Raw genomic sequence first — 19,875 nt, forward strand, 5'->3', positions numbered from 1 at the left:
CAGAGCTGGTAGGTTATGTACCCAATGTCACACAGCTACTCTGTGAGATACGTTTAAGGCATTTTGTACAACTGGTAAAGTAAGATTCAAATGATACTTATTATGATGGAATTAAATTATTCTTACAATTAACCTCTGTGATTTCACCTCAGGTGGGAGAGAGAGAGAGATAATATAAACAGTGCGATAGGCCGGTCATTCTATTCCGTGACTATGCCCTGGAGAGAGTATGAGATGAGGGATATGATTCTACTGGCTTCTCAGAGTCTCAGTCCCTGCACACCCTTCAGAGTGTGAGAACTTGGATACGCCTAGTATTTTGCGATTATATGCATACATGTTGATGTAGATATACATGTGTATAAATACCGAGTTATAAAAAACATCCACATATACTATACCTGTTGGATGATTTAAGGGATGTTTTTCAAGGGTAACTTTGCCTATAAGCAATTTTTATCCTAAAAAAAAAAACACACCTAATCCCAAAGATGAGGCCCCTCTGAGTCACTCTTGGGACAGAAGCCAGGCCCTTTAGATACTCATCATACCATGCGGCCTCCTCTTCACACACTTACTTCGAAACAACGTCTGCTCTACTCTATATGTAGGCATTGACGGGCAGACACCTATTCTGATGTTTAATGCAATGGTGCCCACACAAAACTTACAAATCTAGTCTCAAACAAAGCCACCCTTTCCTGTTCCCTAGAAGTTAGGTCTCATCAGAAAACTAAAATGGCCAGCGGGCCGTTTGGACACCCAGAGCAGTGTATATCCTCACGGCATGCCGCCAGCAGCCTCACCTGAAGGTCTGTGGGCTTTGCTTCTCTGCAGAGGATGGCGGAAGATCCAAGCAAGAGAAGGCTGATGTTTCAAGGTGAAAGGACCACCTGGATGACCCCTGTGACCCTCAATGACCTCCTGGAGCTGAAAGCCAATTACCCCAAGGCCCCCCTTGTCATGGGGAACACCACAGTGGGTGGGTGTTTTAAAGTATGTTCTTGAGGTAACCCAAACACCCGTGTCTCTTTAAACTCCTCATAAATGCAGTTCATCTTTACTAATGGATGCCTCTGCTTTTAGAATGCTTTGTTGCTTTCTTTTGCAAATGTCATTTTTGCCACCATTTTCCCTCTTGATTATCTGTAAGCAACATCTAGTAGCACCCATTGACTTCCTTGCCTGATTGCTTTAAATGCTTTTCTCCTTAAGGCCCCGGCATTAAATTCAAAGATGAATTCCATCCAGTTTTCATATCTCCATTTGGGCTTCCAGAACTGTATTTTGTGGACAGCACAGACAATGGTATGCACCTTCTTTTTCAAATAAGATGTAATGATTGGCGGTTGGTGGACTGTTCATTATATACAATGGGCTGATTTGAGCACTTCATAGAATATCTGACCTCATTTATTCATTCAGAAATGTTTACTGAGCATCTACTCTGTGTTTCTGTGAGCTTTTTCAAACTAACCCACTCCACTCAGCTGTGTCACTGAGGACTGCATTGTCATAGGAGCCGTAATGGCGGGAAGATGCCACGTAGTTCAGCCAGGTATGGGAAGACTGACTGAATAAGAAGACTTAAGACATTGGCTGGCCGGTAGGAAAGCATCTTGCTAGACATTCTTATTTTCTTTTTTTTCCTTCACACAAGGATATGTTTTTATTTTATTTGTTAAATATTTTTATATGTTTTTATTGATTTCAGAGAGAGAAAGGGAGAGGGAGATATAGAAACATCAGTGAGACAGGATCATTAATTAGCTGCCTTCTGCATGCCCCCTACTGGAGATCGAGCCTGCAACGCGAGCATGCAAATCAAACCTTGATCTCCTGGTTCATAGATTGACACTCAACATCTGAGCCACACTGCCGGGCTGTTTTTATTTATTTTAGAGAGAGAGAGAGAGAGAGAAACACATGCCCGGACAGGGGATCTAACCCAAAACTCAGCTATGTGCCCTGCCCAGGATTCAAACCCACAACCTGTTGTTGTACGGGATAATGCTCTAACCAACTGAGCCCACTAGACATTACTTTCTGATTCACAAATTTATTTAAGGCTCATCTACACCCACACATATTCACACACACACATACACACACACAATCTGGACTACAAAATTTGAACGTTTAGCTGTGAACAATAACCTTATTTATTTTACATTCTTTTCACAATTTAACAAGTGCTTTCATATCTCGTTTCTCTTTATCCTCACAACAACCCTGGGAGGTATACATAGCAGGTAGCCTTGGCATCTCTGTTCTCCTAAAGGATTTGTAGAGTTAAAGGGCTGAAGTAACTTCCCAACTTCGCACAGCTATCACTTGGTTAAGTCAGGACTAAATCCCATCTCTTCTTACTCTTAGTCAAGTATTCCTTCTACATGCTGCACCAAATAAGGCTGTCTGAGAAACATATCCCACCATCCATTACGGAAACTCAGCATCTGAATGGAGAACACGTTATAGGAGCTAAAAATGCTACGTAAAATAGGGTTCTCCCCAGTGAGTAAACAGCAATCAAATGGAAAATTGACTGCTTCCCTTCTGACCTGCTAATATGAAGTCAGTCTGTCCATTAATTCTTTTCACCTTTTACACTCCCAGGAAGAGGTGGATCAGGGGGGAACCAGGCTGGTAGAGGAGAGGGTGGGAAAAAAAGTTGTGGAAGTACTTTGTGAGGGGGGAGGTGCAAGGGTTGGGGAGGTAGAGCCTGCAGAATTGAAACCAATGTTTCTCAATCTCTTTATTGCTGCCTCTCAAAGGGGCAATAAAAATTTTTTCTCTAATCATCCCTCCATGAAATCTAAAACCACAGAGAGACAATGTATCTTTTTATGTACAGTACTAGAGGCCTGGTGCATGAAATTCGTGCACGAGGGGGGGTGTCCCTCAGCCTGGCCTATATCCTCTCCAATCTGGGACCCCTCCGGGGATGTCTGACTGCCGGTTTAGGCCCAATTGGGCCTAAACCGGCAGTCGGACATCCCTCTCGCAATTTGGGACTGCTGGCTCCTAACTGCTCACCTGCTTGCCTGCCTGATCGCCCCTAACCACTCTGTCTGCCAGCCTCCTTGCCCCCAACTGCCCCCTTCCTGCTGGCCTTCTCGCCCCCAACTGCCCCCCTTGCCAGCCTGATTGCCCCCAATTGCCCCCCCTGCTAGCCTGCTCACCCCCAACTGCCCCCCCTGTCTGCCTGATTACCCCCCAACTGCCCTCCCCTCCTGGCCTTATCACTCCTAACCACCTCTGCTCCAGCCCCGCCACCATGGCTTTTTCTGGAAGGATGTCTGGAAGGTCTCCCGGAAGGTCTCCCAGTCTAATTAGCATATTATCCTTTTATTAGTATAGATGTCTATCAGAGCTTTATACATAAAAAGAAAAAGGTTTTTCACCCCCTTGGGTGCAGTATTGCCCCCTTAAGAACACCTAACCCAGATGGCATCACTACTCAAAGCATGCCCTGTGAGTTCACCTGCATGAAACCAGCCCGAGGCACAGATGGGTGTCTATTCTCATTCTGATAAGGGAACAGTAGGAAGCAAAGGATCTGGAAGGAAGACAAGTGGGCAACGCAAACGTGCAGGTCAATTCCCACTTGGGCTTACTGAGCTTTTTAAAAATCTTATGAAGTCTTGGCTGCAAATTTTATATTTGATCAATACATTCCGGAAAACACTAAATTGGAAATAAACTAATAAATTTCAAATATCTGTGATGGACATATATTAGCGTATATGGCATATATGACTGTATTCATGACTGAGAAAAAGAATTTGGTACCTAATATTTGGGAATAATGCAGATTGCCAGAAATAATCTTGATCTTCGGTTTATGTCATTCTAAGTCAACGTGAAAAGAGAAGATCTATTTGAAAGGTGGCTTCCATGCAGCCCAAGTATCTCTTTACTTTAAGGTTTCCTGCCAGTGGTTTACTTTCAGGGGTGACCATCGGTGCGGGCTACAGCCTCGCCCAGCTGAAGGATGCCTTACGTTTTATTGTTTCGGAGCATCCAAAGGAGAAGACTGAGACCTTCCGTGCCCTCCTGACGCATCTGAGGACACTTGCCGGAGTCCAGATCCGGAGTATGGCGGTACGTTCTCCAGTATCATAGGAAATAAGCCATAGGTACAGACAGCCACACAGTTCTGTTCAGTTGAGCAAACATTACTCTGAAGAGGAAACACAACCAGTCAGTGTTGAATAAATCTCTGCAACATGAGTGTGAGTGTGTGTGTGTGCGTGTGTGAGCATGTGTGTGTGTGTGCCCACAGTGAGAGGGGTCACATTGTGTGCATGTGTGTGCCCACAGTGAGAAGCAGCATATTATATAACAAGATTATGCTCCTGGAATCTGAAGGTGCCCAAATTCTAATCTCGGCCTGTCACCCGTGAGTGGCATGATCCTGGAGAAACCACTTTAAGCCACTGTTTCTCCATTGTAAAAGTTAAGCACAGCCGGCGTGGCTCAGTGGTTGAGCGCCAACCTATGAACCAGGAGGTCACAGTTCAGTTCCTGGTCAGAGCACATGCCCAGATTTCGGGCTTGATCCCCAGTAGGAGGCATGCAGAAGGCAGCTGATCAATGATTCTTTTTCATCATTGATGTTTCTATCTCTCTCTCTCTCCCTCCCTTCCTCTCTGAAATTAAAAATAAAAACTAAGGTTCAACCCAATGGACTGTCTCTAAAATCCTGCCTGGTTCTAACAGTCTGTGAAAGGTGTCTTATCCAAGGTTTAGTAAACAAGAGCCTGCCTTTCTGAAATACTCTTTTATGGATGGTTCTCCTCATAGAGCTTTGCAATGAGGTCAGTTTCCAAACATGGGTATCCCAAATGTCAATTCTTGGACATCCCCCAGTTATCTAGCTTACAAGGTTTCCTTGTTATCTAAGATTTAAGAGAAAATTGGTTCAAATCACTACCCATTTCACACATGGTGAGTAGTTCAGTGGGGCTGGGAGGGGGGCACATTTTTCCTAGTTGTCTCTGGCTCCATTTCTGTTGATTCTCAAAATCCGCCATATGTTTTCACCATAGGCATCTTCTATTTCTTTTTCTGGACCATGTTTTCCTCTCATCATCTTGCCTCCTCAGCTCCCTTCAGATGTCCTCATTACTGATGGTTTGGGCGAGAGGGAAGAACTCTATTGCACAGCAGCACCGCACACATTTAGAAAATGAGTCCATTTCCCGGTTCTTTAGTTTCCTCCACCTTCCCCTGTGTTACAGAACGCTCACTCTAGGCTCAGTTCCCAAAGAGAGCTGTCTCCTTGTTACACATGGGGAAGGAATATTTTCTCAGGCAATGAGTTTGAATGGAGTCAGGGGTGGGAATCTTGCCCCGTATGTTGCCCGAATCTACTTCACTGTCCCAAAGCTCTGCCAGATCTTTCTATGAAGCCAAGAAGAAAATTAAAAGCTAACACAAGATCCCTGCATGCGTAATTGCTTATCTGTTAAATAACTAAGTGTAACTAAAAAAATAATAATAATAATGTCACCTTTATTTATTTAGACTTTAGGAGGACATGTGGTGAGCAGGCCGAATTTTTCTGACCTAAATCCAATTTTAGCAGCAGGAAATGCTACCATCAATCTGATATCTAAAGGTAAGAGACCAACATTTAAGCATTCTGTTTTATAATTATCACTGTCAGGTAGCTCCTTCCATGAACTATGACGTGGGAACCCAAGCATATCCAACTTTGACTTACCAAATACATATAGGTGATAGCTACATTCCCTCAAACATAGGGATGAAGCTGAGATCAATTATCCTGTTCTCTAGATATTCTATATCTCATAGATAAGTTACTGCACCAGATAATTTTTCTTAGCTGTTTGGTCACATTCATGCACAGTCCAAAAGCAGATATCAAAAAATGTCTGAGGTACATCTCAAGTTTTATGGCATATTCAATTTCAGAGTTTCATGACGGTGGAATTTTTCTTCTAGGACTTTTCATTTTAAATGAAATCAACTTTGTGGGGCACATGACTCATTACTTCTCTCTTTATTCACAACCAGTTTAATCCTTGCCAAGGGAAAAGATTGTACTTAAGGAAATAAAAGCAATGCATATTATTCATAGAACTATTGTTGTAACCCTTTCTTTGATTAAAATCACATTTAAAAAATATGGTGGATCAAATAAGAAAGCAGGGCAAACTGCTTAAAGAAAAGAAGCTATATCTGAGGCACCCCACCTTGCCACTAGTCCCGCCTCGAGCACTTTGGACAGGTCATCTAACCTCTCCAGACCTCGGGACCTCAGGTTTCCCATACATGAAATACATTCTACCCATTTCCCACTTGTGAAACCGGGTTGTTTCCATATAGTCTTTTCAGCTTATCTGGTGCAACCCTTTCATTCCGATGATGAGGAGCCAGAAGCTCCAAAGGTTCTGTGACTTGCCTAAGGTGACACAGTATGGAACCTGGAGCTAGAACCCACATCGTCTGGCCCCCAGCCTGCACACTCTCTCTTTTCACCCGATACATCACCTCTGCCCCTGGTTGGGTATTCTCCAATTGGACACATATATTCTAATCAAGGTCATTTCTCTTATAGAAGGAGAACGGCAGATTCCTTTAGACGGCCATTTCCTTGAGAGATTGCCTGAAGCGGACCTTAAGTCGGAAGAGATTGTGTTATCTGTTTATATTCCCCACTCTACACGGGTAAGGACTCCTGACCCGCTGCCCACCCAGAGGCACCCTGCTCACCCTGAACCCTGTGCAGGAGCCACAGACAGACTCCTGGGGATGGTGCCATCTCCTTTTCCAACCAGCAGCTGCAGGGAGACGATTGGGCTCCACTCAGGAAGGGCCAGATTCTCAATGACCATTTCATTTGCTTTCTTATCAGGCCCATCTTGGGCTTTTGTGGACCTTAGGCATTTTTGCCTTTCTGGGTTTCTTTGTTCATAAAAAATAAAATAAAACCAATGATCATCCTATATAATAAAAGCATAATATGCTAATTAGACCAGATGACCTTCCAGACAACCTCCCGGATGAAGCTGGGGCTGCAAGGGAAGCCAGTGCTGGCTGCCGGGGGAAGGAAGGCCTACTCTTGCACGAATTTCGTGCATCAGGCCTCTAGTGTTATTACAAAGATGAATATAACCCAGTGTTATATATTCATTGTTATTGTATTCATTTTTTCTTTTGTTTTTTAAAGAAATTAAAAGAAAAACATTTCTGTGGGCCTTCTCTCTGCGAAAAGGAGTGCCTTTTGTGTGAGCAGCTGAATTTTTTTTGTTTCAGATAAGTACACATTTTAGCCAAGACTGAGGCAAACTATCACCAATATCACCTCCCATAAGTTCCTGGTGAACTGAAAGTTCATTATCATAAAGTACTTCCAAGTCAACCAACATTTTTTAACCAAATGCTTTAAATAAAATTTAAAGCCAGGCATGGGGCTACATCCAGGGAATACCACGCCGATGTATAAAACACAGTGTCCTGTCTTCCAAGATCTCTAAATCTCAGAGAAAGGACTTGAGATAGGAAACAGGAAATGAGTGGACAAAAAGCTGGAGGGGTTCCTGTGATGGGGAGAGCCCTTCCCTGGTGTTGTTTAAAAGGGAAGGAAAGCATAGGTCAGTGGAGAGAAGGGGCTGGTCATTCCAGGTGGGAGAACAGCATGAGGATGGGGGTTGGGGTGAATGGCAGCTGGAGGAACCCCATGAAATGAGACTGGATGGGAGCTGGAGCCCCATATTTATTGCTTCATCAAAGAGTTTGTGCATGTTCTAGCAGACAACCCCCTCAAAAGACTTTCAAGCAAGGTAAACTCTTAATGAAAGAGTTTATATTGCTCTGAGAGACACTTCACCTCTTAATCCTCCCCCTCATCCCTTGAGGCACCATCTGATCAAACCCAACCTTCTCATTTTAAAGAAAATTAAGACCCAATTTAAGTCATTTGCCCGAAACCAAGAGCGGTGATTTGGAGTTGAAAGTAGATTAGCATAGATTCTGAAGCCAGACAGCTTGGGTTTGAACCCCAGCTCTGCCACTTACTGTGTGACCTTGTGTAAGTTACTTAACCTCTCAGTTTTCTCATCAGTAAATTGGAAATGAGTACAGCTACTGTGAGGATTACATATTAACATATGTAAAACACACTGGCCAGTGCTCATATACCGTCAGTACTAGAATTAATAACAGTGAAAATTCCAGTCCATTCCCAGGGTCCTTTTTATTATTAATAATCACCTAAGTGCCTTGTTCGTCACACAGTAGAGACAAGCATGAACCTTTCTGAGTGTTTCTATTTATTTTTTCTTCATTGAGTAAGGTATTACATATGTGTCCTTATCCCGCCAGTGGCACTTTGTGTCGGGACTGCGGCTAACCCAACACCAGGAGAATGCCATTGCCATTGTCAATGCCGGGATGAGTGTGAAGTTTGAAGATGGCACAGACACAATCAAGGACCTTAAGATATTCTATGGGCGTGTTGGCCCCACTGTAGTCTCTGCAAACCAAACCTGCAAGCAGCTCATCGGGAGGTAGGTCACAGCACATCTGGAACATAGAACCCAGGCCTTCCTATTTTAATATTTTAATGAAAATAGCAGTTAGAGATTTTTTTCTGATTATAAAATATAGCTATATATTTGTTTAAAAAATTTTAATTGCTGTAAAAAAAGGATAAGGAAAATAAAAGTCACCCCAAACCAACATATTTCAAGGTACAGTAATTCTTTTATTGTTGTTTCTGTATTAAGATTACTGCACAAATTAATAAAAGTAGGTATAACCTTCAAATTTTCACTTTTACTTAACCTAGAAAGTAAGTAAACATTTCTAATATTGTGTCCTAAGATATCTAAAAATTTCTTTAAACCACATAAAGAAGATGAAATATTCCAAAAGGTTAAATGGCCTTTCTCTCATCACTCTCAATACAGAGAACAGATTGATGGTTGCACCTGGTGGGGTGGGGGGGGGGGAAGGAGGGCACAAATGGAAGAAGGGGTTAAAAGTACAAACTTCCAGCTATAAAATGAATAATTCACGGGAATTTAGTGTATAGCATAGTGCCTATCCTATATATTAAAAGCCTAATATGCTAAGTGTCTGGTTGTCCGGTCATCCATTCAACCAATCAAAGCATAATATGCTAATGATATGCTAAGGCTGCTCAACTACTCTCTATGATGTGCACTGACCACCAGGAGGCAGACGCTCTGACTGGTAGGTTAGCTTGCTGCTGGGGTCTGGATGATTGGGACTGAGTGAGATGGGCCAGACATATCCTAGAGCCCTCTTGCAGTCCCCACCCAGCTGGCCAACCTCCCAAGTCCCTCTCTGGCCCCTATCGTGCACCCGTGTGGTCCCTCGGCCTGGCCTGCACCCTCTTGCAATCTGGGATCCCTCAGGGGAAGTCGGAGAGCTGGTTTCAGCCTGATCCCACAGGCCAGGCCGAGGGACCCCAGGAATTCATGCACTGGGCCTCTAGTAGTTAATAATACTGTATTATGTACTTAAAAGTTGTTAAGAGAGTAGATCTTAAAAATTCCTGTCACACTCTGGCTGGGTGGCTTGGTTGGTTGAAGCGTCATCCCATACACCAAAAGGTTGTGGCTCAATTCCCGGACAGGGTACATACCTAAGTTATGGGTTTGATCCCCAGTCGGGGCACATTCAGGAGGCAAAGATTGATGTTTCTCCCTCACATTGATGTTTCTCTCACTGCATCAGATTCTACATGTAGCAGATGAAATATTTAAGGACATTTTGTGTTGACTTCAAAGATGGATACAGATTGCTCTCCATCTTCCCTTGTTCTATCAGTTTAGTGCATCTTTGCCTCTTCTGTGAAATATTTGCATTCTTTCCTACTAGGCAATGGGATGACCAAATGCTGAGCGATGCGTGCCGGTTGGTCCTGGATGAGATTTACATTCCGCCAGGAGCTAAGGGTGGCATGGTAGAATATAAGCGAACCCTCATCATCAGCTTACTCTTCAAATTCTACCTCAAAGTGAGGCGAGGACTGAATGAAATGGTAAATGACTTCTCTGAGTCTCTGGGTCCTTTGACATTCTGAGTGGGAGTCTGCACATGAAAGGGCTTTCCCTGCCTGGTTTTGATATCCATCAAGGGTTCTGAGTATGAGGCCCTCCTCGCCCTTCTTTGTTCCTCTCCTTCTGTTCTCCCTCACTATTGGGCTGAGAAGGGGATAATCTTGGTATTCTATTTGCCCTATAATTTGTATAACTAATACTAATATGCATGCAAGTTGACCTTCAGTCACAAAAAAACATTCAGTAAGTAAATCATAACATCTTTCCTTATTTTAAGAAAAAAAAATTAATAATCCAACTTTAATATTTAGAAAATGTGAATAAGCCAGAAAAAAAGAAAAAATCATTTGTAATCCTATCATCATAGATAGCCAATATTAATATTTTGGTATGTATCCTTCTAAAACCTTCTTTATAGATGTGTATGTATATATATCACATAGAACTGGTTGCTTATTTCAGTTTGTAATATAAACATCTCTCAATGTCATTAAATATTTTTCAGTGACATTATGACATAAGTTTGCATGTCATGTTTATGGAAAGATGTACCATTATTTGATCTATTTCTTATTTTTAGACATTTAGATTGTTTCTAATTTTTTATTAACTATGGTTTTTCTTTTCTAGCCTAGTTTAAAATGACTTCCATAGCACTTTCTCAAAATATGGCCCATAACTGTCCTCTTAATAACTCATGAACTGACTCAAAAATGGCAGATAAATTACTATACCCACATTTTTTTTATGCCTGAGAATTTTACTCTCTTAGTTCAGCTAGCCCTTTTTATTATTATTTTATTAACATTATTTATTATTAGTATTATAGTTTTATTATGTTTTATTATATATCCTATTATCCTATATAATAAAAGGGTAATATGCAAATTGACCCTAATGGCGGAACGACCAGAAAGACCACTCGAACAGTCACTATGAGGCGCACTGACAACCTCTCGGTCCCTTCCCCTGGCCGGCCAGCAGGCTCTGATCACCCGATGACAAACGGGGATCTGGGGGTGGGTGGTGGGGGACGTGGGTGACGCCAGGCCAAGGCCTCCGCCAGTCGCCCCAAACACAAAGGGCAACCTGCAGCATGGGCAGAGCTAGCAAGCGGGCAGGAACCGCCAATCTCTTTAGTACTCACCCCGCCCCTCCTCACCCCCATCGGCAGGCTCCGATCAGCTGATGGTGAATGGGGAACTGGGAGTGTGTGGCTGTGAGGGAAGATTGCAGAGCAGGCCTAGGAACCGTACCCACGCATGAATTTTGTGCACCAGGCCTCTAGTGTGTTACATAATATCTTCAGTATATTAATATCTAATCAGTATATATCTACTATATTATTGCATATAACCTATTAAATATATATTTTATTTTATATCTATTACATAGTATCATATATTCTCTAAAATATTACATGTTTTATTATGTTATATATTCTATCATTATAGAAGAATTCAAAATGCAGAGAAGCAAAATTTTAAAAAATCAACTCTAATCCAGTAATCCTACAATTAACATATGAATACATACTTTTATATTTTTAAATTGAAAAAATGGGATCATGCTGTACACAATTTTTTTCACTTAATTGTGTTACATGAGCATTTTTCAATGTCAATAAGTACACTTCTACAAAATTATTTTTAATGACTGTAGAATATTGTATCTTATAGATATACCATAATTTGTGTAGCCATTTTCTTGTTTTTGGGAGTTTAGTTTAATTCTAGTTTCTTCACTAGCACAAATAGTCTGTAATTGGACATCCTTGTAGATAACTCACAAGTCATCTTTGCCTACTCCCTCAGTTGTTTCAGGAGGCTGGCTTGGATTTGAAAGCACAGATCCATTTAGAAGTATGTACATACTTCCACTCGTTCAAAAAGGAGACCTGGTCATGAAGGGAAATCTTCACTTCCTGGAAATAACATTCACATAAGTAGATGTAGTTATTCTTCAAATAACTGCTGACAGTCTAGGGAACTTGAAGCTCAGGGTTCTCCCCACAGAACTGGCATCTAATATCTGAAATATTTCTACATGTTTTTCCAAGCTAGTCACTCAGATTGTAAAATTAAATGTCAAATAATCTTATTTTTAGGATCCCCAGAAGTTTCCTGATATCCCAGAAAATTTCATGAGTGCTCTAGACAATTTCCCCATAGGAACACCCCAAGGACTTCAGATGTTCCAGGTTGGTGGGTAGGGTTTCTGTTTTCTAATAGGTTTATTCATTCAGATGTATGCATTACACATGTATGTCTCCCTTTTCAATAGCCATTTTTTGTGTTACATGTAAAGACAAAGTCTACTGAAACCAGCTGATGTGACCCATAGTCACCCACACACAACTTACTTTTATGTTTTTAGCTTTTATGTTTTTACTCAAGACTACACAAGGAATTTGATTTTGAATCTCTCTTCTTCACTATTTCCAGCTGTCTTACTTAAAATTTCCTCCTTTTCTTGGCCACTGTTGGTCCTTTTTTAAAAACATCACTCAACATTTACTGCTTCTAGAAAGTCCTCCCTGCTTAATTAGAGCCACCTTGAATCTTCCATGAAACTGTTTTCCTTACACCAAGCATATCAAACTCAAAGGCTAACATTGGCCACATAAACAAGGTTTATAAGTTTATATGGGCCGCAAAAAAACAAAAGCTTCAATTTTCATGGAAACGTAAGTTTATTTCGATAGAGACACACTGCATACAAAGGGCTGAAATAAATGAGTAATCGTTAACATAAAATAATAGAACATTTTAATAAAAATTAATATTTTTTCTTGAATATTAACTTACCAGACACTAAATAACTGCAAATTAATAAGCATAATGCAAATAAACCTATTTTTCTTGTTCTCTGAAAGCGAAATATTTCCTGTTGTGCACACCAAACAAGTCAGTCCAAGACTAATGACGTGGCAATCAGCTGCTAAAATATTCGCCGCTAGTATTAGTGGAGAGAAATGGTGCGCCTGCATGTAAGGGAAATGAATGCAACACAATTATAGTAATTAGTCATTAGCAAACGTTGTAGTTCGTCATTAATAATTATGTATAACAGGATATTATAAAAATTAAGTTACAAAATTTTTATTAACACATGTCTTACATACTGTTATATTATCTGGGCCACAAAAATATTCTTGTGAGCCACATTTGGCCTGCAGTTCGCGAGTTTGACATGCTTGCCTTACACCATATTAGCTGTGTAAATTATTCTTTATTATTCTATGAAATTGATCACATTATTTTAATGTATGTGTTCTGATTCCTCAGCAAGGTTGTAGAATCCTTGAGGGCAGGAACAATGTCATCTTGTGTGTGGGGGGGGCCGGGGGCGCGCGCGGAGGTGGTTAGAGCCTGTAACCAAGAATATATCCCTTACCATAACACTCAATGGATATTAACTCTGACTCATAGCTAGAGATACCCAGTTGCCCGTAGTTTTTCTTGACTTGTAAGTAATCCAAATATAACAGACCCAATTTGCAGTGCATGAGAATGTCTGGCAATAAAATAACAGGCTTTTTTCATGAACAGTGTGTGAATCCCCACCAACCTCCTCAAGATCCAGTCGGCCACCCCATGATGCACCAGTCAGCCATTAAACATGCCACTGGGGAAGCCGTGTATGTTGATGACATGCCCCCCGTCGCCCAAGAACTCTTTCTGGCGGTAGTTACCAGCACCAGAGCTCATGCAAAGATCATGTAAGGAAATAAAAGCTGTCCTTATAAAAGTTACTGAAATGCACTAATAATTTTATACTTAAACTGAGAGCTTACTGTATATGTAAGTCAATTAAAAGTATTTCCTCTTCTGGATGGGAATCATTCATTTTTAAAGCATAGTTATGGAAAAAGTGTATGGCCAGGAGTCAGAATACCAATGTAGAGAATTGCCCATGATGTAGTTATGAAGTCCATTGCACTTTTTCCCCGTGTTGGCGGAGTCATGTACTAGTATAGTGTACCCTGAACTTACCCTTGCAACTTTCATGTGTACTTTTACACGTTCTCTCCTAGAGCAATTGATGTTTCAGAAGCCCTGGCACTTCCCGGTGTTGTTGATGTGATAACAGCAGAGGATGTTCCGGGAGATAATAACCATAAGGGAGAGATTCTCTATGCACAGAACGAGGTGTGTGATTTGTATGTGGCTTAGGATTCAAATACTTTGTGGAAAATGCCATGTCACAAAGACTTTCAGAGAACCAAGGACTCCACCTCATTTTGAATTGGGGACTCCTTTGAGATTCTCATAAAAACCATAAGCACTCTCAAGGAAGATTTCTAAAAAAAAAATTCATACAAGTCCCAGGAGCAATATCAAAAAATTCATACAAGTCCCAGAAGCAATAAAAGCATTGGCCATTAAGAGAACCAACAGAACTTCAGGAATTTCAGGACGGCTGGATCCCCGTGCGTGATTTCGGAACAGTGGGGAATGCAGCTGAAGACGGTCCTAGGCCAGACATAATCAAGTTCAGCATCCAATTTTGAACCCCCTAAGTCCCACTCAAGCCACTGTTTTAAATGCATTCTCATAGGCAGGAAGGAACCTTTCTTGTGTTCACAAGAACCCAGGGGGTAAATGTAAGAACCTGGGAACAGTAAATCCTTTTTAGTGATTCTATGTTTCAACTAATTACATCCAACATGTGACTTTTCTGCAGGTTATTTGCGTGGGTCAGATCGTCTGTACCGTGGCTGCTGATACCTATGCTCATGCGAAAGAGGCCGCTAAGAAAGTGAAGATCACTTATGAAGACATAGAACCTCAGATTATCACAATAGAGGTATTCCAGCTGCTTTGTATCTTTAAGAATGATGCAGCCGTGGGCAAACTACGGCCCGCGGGCTGGATCCGGCCCGTTCGGCTGTTCTATCCGGCCCGCGGAGCTGAAAGAGCAGAGGGTTCTCTTGCTCTCCCCTCCGCTCCTTTACTTTGAATTTATATTAGTTCACACAAACACTCCATCCATGCTTTTGTTCCGGCCCTCCGGTCCAGTTTAAGAACCCACTGTGGCCCTCGAGTCAAAAAGTTTGCCCACCCCTGGTAGGGTGATGTACTTTTGGCAGAATCCAACCCTTCCAGTCACAAACAGTATAACTTGGGCTTCATCTATGCTTTCTTCAGTGTCATCTCCAACCTGGGACATGATACTGAGAATTCTCCTGCCTGGAGCCCCGTTCCTTCCTGTGTCCATGACTCCTCGAGTGGCCTCTTGCCAATGCCTGCCCTGAGAATATAGACAAGCAACACCAGAGGAAGGTCCTTACAGCTTCACATACGAAACGAAACCCTGAGAAAGTGCAGAGCACTGACGCTCAGAGCAGGTTACCACTGACTGAGTGACAGCTTGGGTCCTCTCAAACTCCGTGCCTACGTCCTCCTTTAAGCACAGGTTCTGGAGATAGAATACTCAGATTCAGATTCTGACTCTGCCATTTAACAGGCTGTGAAATGGAAGCTTTGACATGTTCCTTAAATGCATCGTATCTCCGCTTCCTCATCTGTGAAATGGGAACTATGAAAGTTCCTACATCAAAAGATCATCATGAAGTTTAAATGAGAGAATCCAAATAAAGGGCTTTAAAAAAGCACCTGGGACATAGGGTGCTTTGAACATGTGTTAGCTGTGATTTTATTTTAGTTGTGGTTATTAATAAGGTCAAGAACATGTTCATGATGCTTATTTCCCTGGTGCCCAGCCAAGCACTACACCCATAGTAGGTACTCAATAAATGTGTGTGATGGAGAGATAGATGGGTAAGCAATATGAAACCCGGCCAAGTAGGGTACAGTTTTCATCATCCTCTTTGATTCTCCCCTGTTTTTCCAAACAAATGCCAAGTTCAAGTATTTTCCAGTTATCTTTTAAATGCCTCTTAAATGTGCTCCTTTTTTCTATTTTCACTTACACCCCTTCCCACCCTCCAGCCCAGTCCTCACCACCTTATTGTCAGATTTACTACAATAACCATCTTATCTCAAAATATCTACCTACCATGTTAATTTTCTAAGCCACAAAGTTCACCAGATCACTTTTCCTTACAAAAACAAAAACAAACAAACAAAAAAACCCCACAATGTCCCCTTCGATAAGGTTCTTAGTATAAAACTCAAGGTCTTTCATAGTCCCACCTCACTCCATCTTTCAAGTTCATCCAACTACTTATCTGTCTATCTGTTTATTTTTAGAGAGAAAGAGGAAGGGAGAGAGAGAGAAAACAAACAAAGAGACATTGGTTTGTTGTTGCGCTTATTTATGCATTCATTGGTTGATTCTTGTATGTGCCCTGAATGGGGATCGAGCCCGAAACCAACTCTCTAAACCAACTGAGCTACCTGGCCATGGCAGAACTGCTTCTTTTTTTAAGAAATATGTTTTTATTGATTTTAGAGAGAGAGGAAGGGAGAGAGAGAGAGAGAGAAACATCGATTAGTTGCCTTTTGCGCACTCCCTACTGGAGATTGAGCCCGCAACCCGGGCATGTGCTCTGACGGGGAATCAAACCGGTAACCTATCAGTGCACTGGACAACACTCAACCAACTGAGCCACACTGACCAGGACTCAGCTGCTTCTTGATAGAAAACTCCCCAGCCAATCTAGCCTTGTTCTCATTTTGGCCCCTCAGCTGGGTTTTAACCTCAATTGCTTTATGAGGTGCTCTTGACTTCAAATGATTTTCAATCTCTTCCCTGACTGTCCTAATCCTATCCAATTCAGCACCTGAGGTCACCTACACAGGCCATCCCTGAGCATCCCCAGCCCCAGCAGGCTCCTCCTCTGGGCCTCTCTTTGATCTATTATCTGCCCCCTCATCACAAAGTTGGCCCCTAACACCAAACTGCCGATTGTCAGCAAACCAGAGGGTAGGATTGATTCAACCCCGGCCTGCTCCACCAGTGTCCCGGGGCAGACAGTGATCCCAGAGACACTGGCCATACTCCCCTGTCCGGATCCCTGATAGTGACCTGGACCCTGCAGGCGGTGTCAGGCGCTGCCCCCCTACCCCCTCCCCCTCCCGGTTACAGATCACAGCCTCGACCCTGCGGTGGCGACAGGCACTGCCTGCCTGGCCTGCCCGGTACCCCATAGTGGACTGGACCCCGCAGGCAGCGTCAGGCGCAGCCCACCCAGCCTGCCCGGTTACTGATCATGGCCTGGACCGCCCGGGAGGTGTCAGGTGCTGCCAGCCCAGCCTGCCTGGTTACCGATCGTGGCCTTGATGGAAATATCATGTTCTTGTATGTGACTTCCACATGAGCTGGGCAGTTCATGCGAGCCATGATCATTTAGTTAAGAAACACTCAATAGGGTGATGAAAGAATTTAAAAATTGAATACAGACATGATGCAAAGAAACTGAGCCCACTTCATTGTACCCCACTGGAAACTATCGGTGCTTTGAGTGACGCTGGGAGTAATGGGAAATGAGATGACCTCCTAACAAGCACCAGCAGTTCCTCGATCCGGTAATACTGAGGCCCTCCCCTCCTCCCCATCCAGGCCTGAACTCTTGTAAAATGCTCCGCAGATTCCAGTCAACACTTCTATGGCCAGGGGAACCACTCCTCTGGGGGCTTCTTGGTGGCGTAGTAATGGATTGCTGCAGGCCACCCGTCTGCATAGAGGGCGTGCTGTGCCTGGCAATAATCTCCACTGCCCTTCAGAAACTGCATAAACGTGTGACCAAGAACACCACAGAAAGAACCATGTTTACTCACTGAAGGTTGTGGCCTCGTCATACAACCGGTCCTGACAGCGGTGGTGGAGGCAGCCGCAGGGCAGGGGGAGGCAGGGGGCGGAGGGGGGGGTGGCTTTGCAGAAGGCGGCAGGGGCACCAGACTCTCCCATTGAGAAACAGAGTATGGAAGGAGAAGCGGGGGAAATGAATGCAAAGGAGCGAAGAAGTAAGGATGAGATCCAGTAGGGGTCGGCAAACTTTTTCTGTACGAGACCCAGAGAGTAAATTTTTTTTTTCTCAAATTTTTATTAAGGTATTATATATGTATATATCTTACCATTGCCCCCCACCCCCACCCCACTCCCATACCTGCCCTCACCCCCCAATTTTTTGCATCCGTTGGTTACTCTTATATGCATGCATACAAGTCCTTCAGTTGATCTCTTATTTCCCCCACCTCTCCCTAACCTTACCGCTGTAATTAGACACTCTGTTTGATGCTTTACTGCCTCTGTAACTATCTTTTGGTTCATCAGTTTATAATGTTTTTCATTATCCCTAAATGAGTGAGATCATGTGGTATTTTTCTTTCATTGACTGGCTTATTTCACTTAGCATAATGTTCTCTAATTCCATCCAGGTGCCTACAAATGGTAGTAATTCCTTCTTTTTTATGGCAGCATAGTATTCCATTGTGTAGATGTACCATAGTTTTCTGATCCAGTCATCTGCTGACGGGCACCTAGGCTGTTTCCAAATCTTAGCTATTGTAAATTGTGCTGCTATGAACATAGGGGTGCATATATCCTTTCTGATTGGTGTTTCTGGTTTCTTAGGATATATTCCTAAAAGTGGGATTACTGGGTCAAATGGGAGTTCCATTTTCAGTTTTTTGAGGAAACTCCATACTGTTCTCCACAGTGGCTGCACCAGTCTGCATTCCCACCAGCAGTGCACGAGGGTTCCTTTTTCTCCGCATCCTCGCCAGCACTTGTCGTTTGTTGATTTGTTGATGATAGCCATTCTGACAGGTGTGAGATGGTATCGCATTGTCGTTTTGATTTGCATCTCTCGGATAATAAGTGACTTTGAGCATGTTTTCATGTGTCTCTTGGCCTTCCTTCTGTCTTCTTTCGAAAAGATTCTATTTAGGTCCATTGCCCATTTTTTTATTGGATCATTTATCTTCCTTTTATTAAGTTGTATAAGCTGCCTGTAGATGTTGGAAATTAAACCTTTATCAGTGATACCATTTGCAAATATGTTCTCCCATACAGTGGGGTTTCTTGTTGTTTTGTTGATGGTTTCTTTTGCTGTGCAAAAGCTTTTTATTTTGATGTAGTCCCATTTGTTTATTTTCTCTTTGGCTTCCATTGCCCTAGGGGCAGTATCACTGAAAAAGTTTTTTTGGCATATGTCTGAGATTTTGCTGCCTGTGGATTCCTCTAGTATTTTTATGGTTTCCCGTCTTATATTTAAGTCCTGTATCCATTTTGAGTTTATTTTTGTGTATGGTGTAAGTTGGTGATCTAGTTTCATTTTTTTGCATGTATCTGTCCAATTTTCCCAACACCATTTATTGAAGAGACTGTCTTGACTCCATTGTATGCTCATGCCTCCTTTGTCAAATATTAATTGCGCATATTGGTTTGGGTCGATATCTGGATTCTCTATTCTATTCCATTGATCTATATGTCTGTTCTTGTGCCAGTACCAGGCTGTTTTGAGGACAGTGGCTTTGTAATACAGCTTGAAATCTGGTATTGAGATCCCTCCTACTTTATTCTTCTTTCTCAGGATTGCTGTGGCTATTCGGGGTCTTTTTTATTCCAGATGAATTTTTGGAGAGTTCTTTCTAGGTCTGTGAAATATGCTGTTGGTATTTTAATGGGGAGTGCATTGAATCTATAGATTGCTTTGGGTAGTATGGACATTTTGATGATGTTGATTCTACCAATCCATGAACATGGTATGTTCTTCCATCTGTTTACATCTTCCTCTATCTCTTTTTTCAGTGTCCTGTAGTTTTCCGCATATAGGTCTTTTACCTCCTTGGTTAGGTTTATTCCTAAGTATCTTAATTTTTTTGGTGCGATGGAAAATGGGATTGCT

General features: G+C 42.3%; 1 protein-coding gene and 1 pseudogene across 2 annotated transcripts in view; one reads left to right on the plus strand and one right to left on the minus strand.

Moving 5' to 3' along the window:
* The window catches only part of LOC308249504 (aldehyde oxidase 4-like), a gene marked incomplete at both ends in the record, with an annotated part of 34,612 nt that extends 18,972 nt beyond the window's left edge, over positions 1 to 15,640 (plus strand). The window contains 12 exons of the mRNA XM_080671106.1: positions 838 to 982; positions 1,216 to 1,308; positions 3,953 to 4,104; positions 5,530 to 5,623; positions 6,587 to 6,696; positions 8,353 to 8,537; positions 9,877 to 10,039; positions 12,166 to 12,258; positions 13,610 to 13,779; positions 14,095 to 14,209; positions 14,745 to 14,883; positions 15,528 to 15,640. Of these exons, the coding sequence (XP_080527232.1) occupies positions 838 to 982; positions 1,216 to 1,308; positions 3,953 to 4,104; positions 5,530 to 5,623; positions 6,587 to 6,696; positions 8,353 to 8,537; positions 9,877 to 10,039; positions 12,166 to 12,258; positions 13,610 to 13,779; positions 14,095 to 14,209; positions 14,745 to 14,883; positions 15,528 to 15,640 (1,572 nt within the window). The remainder of the gene's footprint in view (positions 1 to 837; positions 983 to 1,215; positions 1,309 to 3,952; positions 4,105 to 5,529; positions 5,624 to 6,586; positions 6,697 to 8,352; positions 8,538 to 9,876; positions 10,040 to 12,165; positions 12,259 to 13,609; positions 13,780 to 14,094; positions 14,210 to 14,744; positions 14,884 to 15,527) is intronic.
* LOC308247954 (protein tyrosine phosphatase type IVA 1-like) overlaps positions 1 to 17,366 on the minus strand; it is a 41,239-nt pseudogene extending 23,873 nt beyond the window's left edge. Inside the window, exon 1 of the transcript in view lies at positions 17,322 to 17,366. The product of the transcript in view is annotated as a protein tyrosine phosphatase type IVA 1-like (transcript). The remainder of the gene's footprint in view (positions 1 to 17,321) is intronic.
* Between the last annotated feature and the right edge of the window lie 2,509 nt (positions 17,367 to 19,875).

This window comes from Plecotus auritus, assembly GCF_963455305.1.
Source record: "Plecotus auritus genome assembly, chromosome: 5".
Lineage (NCBI taxonomy): Eukaryota > Metazoa > Chordata > Mammalia > Chiroptera > Vespertilionidae > Plecotus > Plecotus auritus.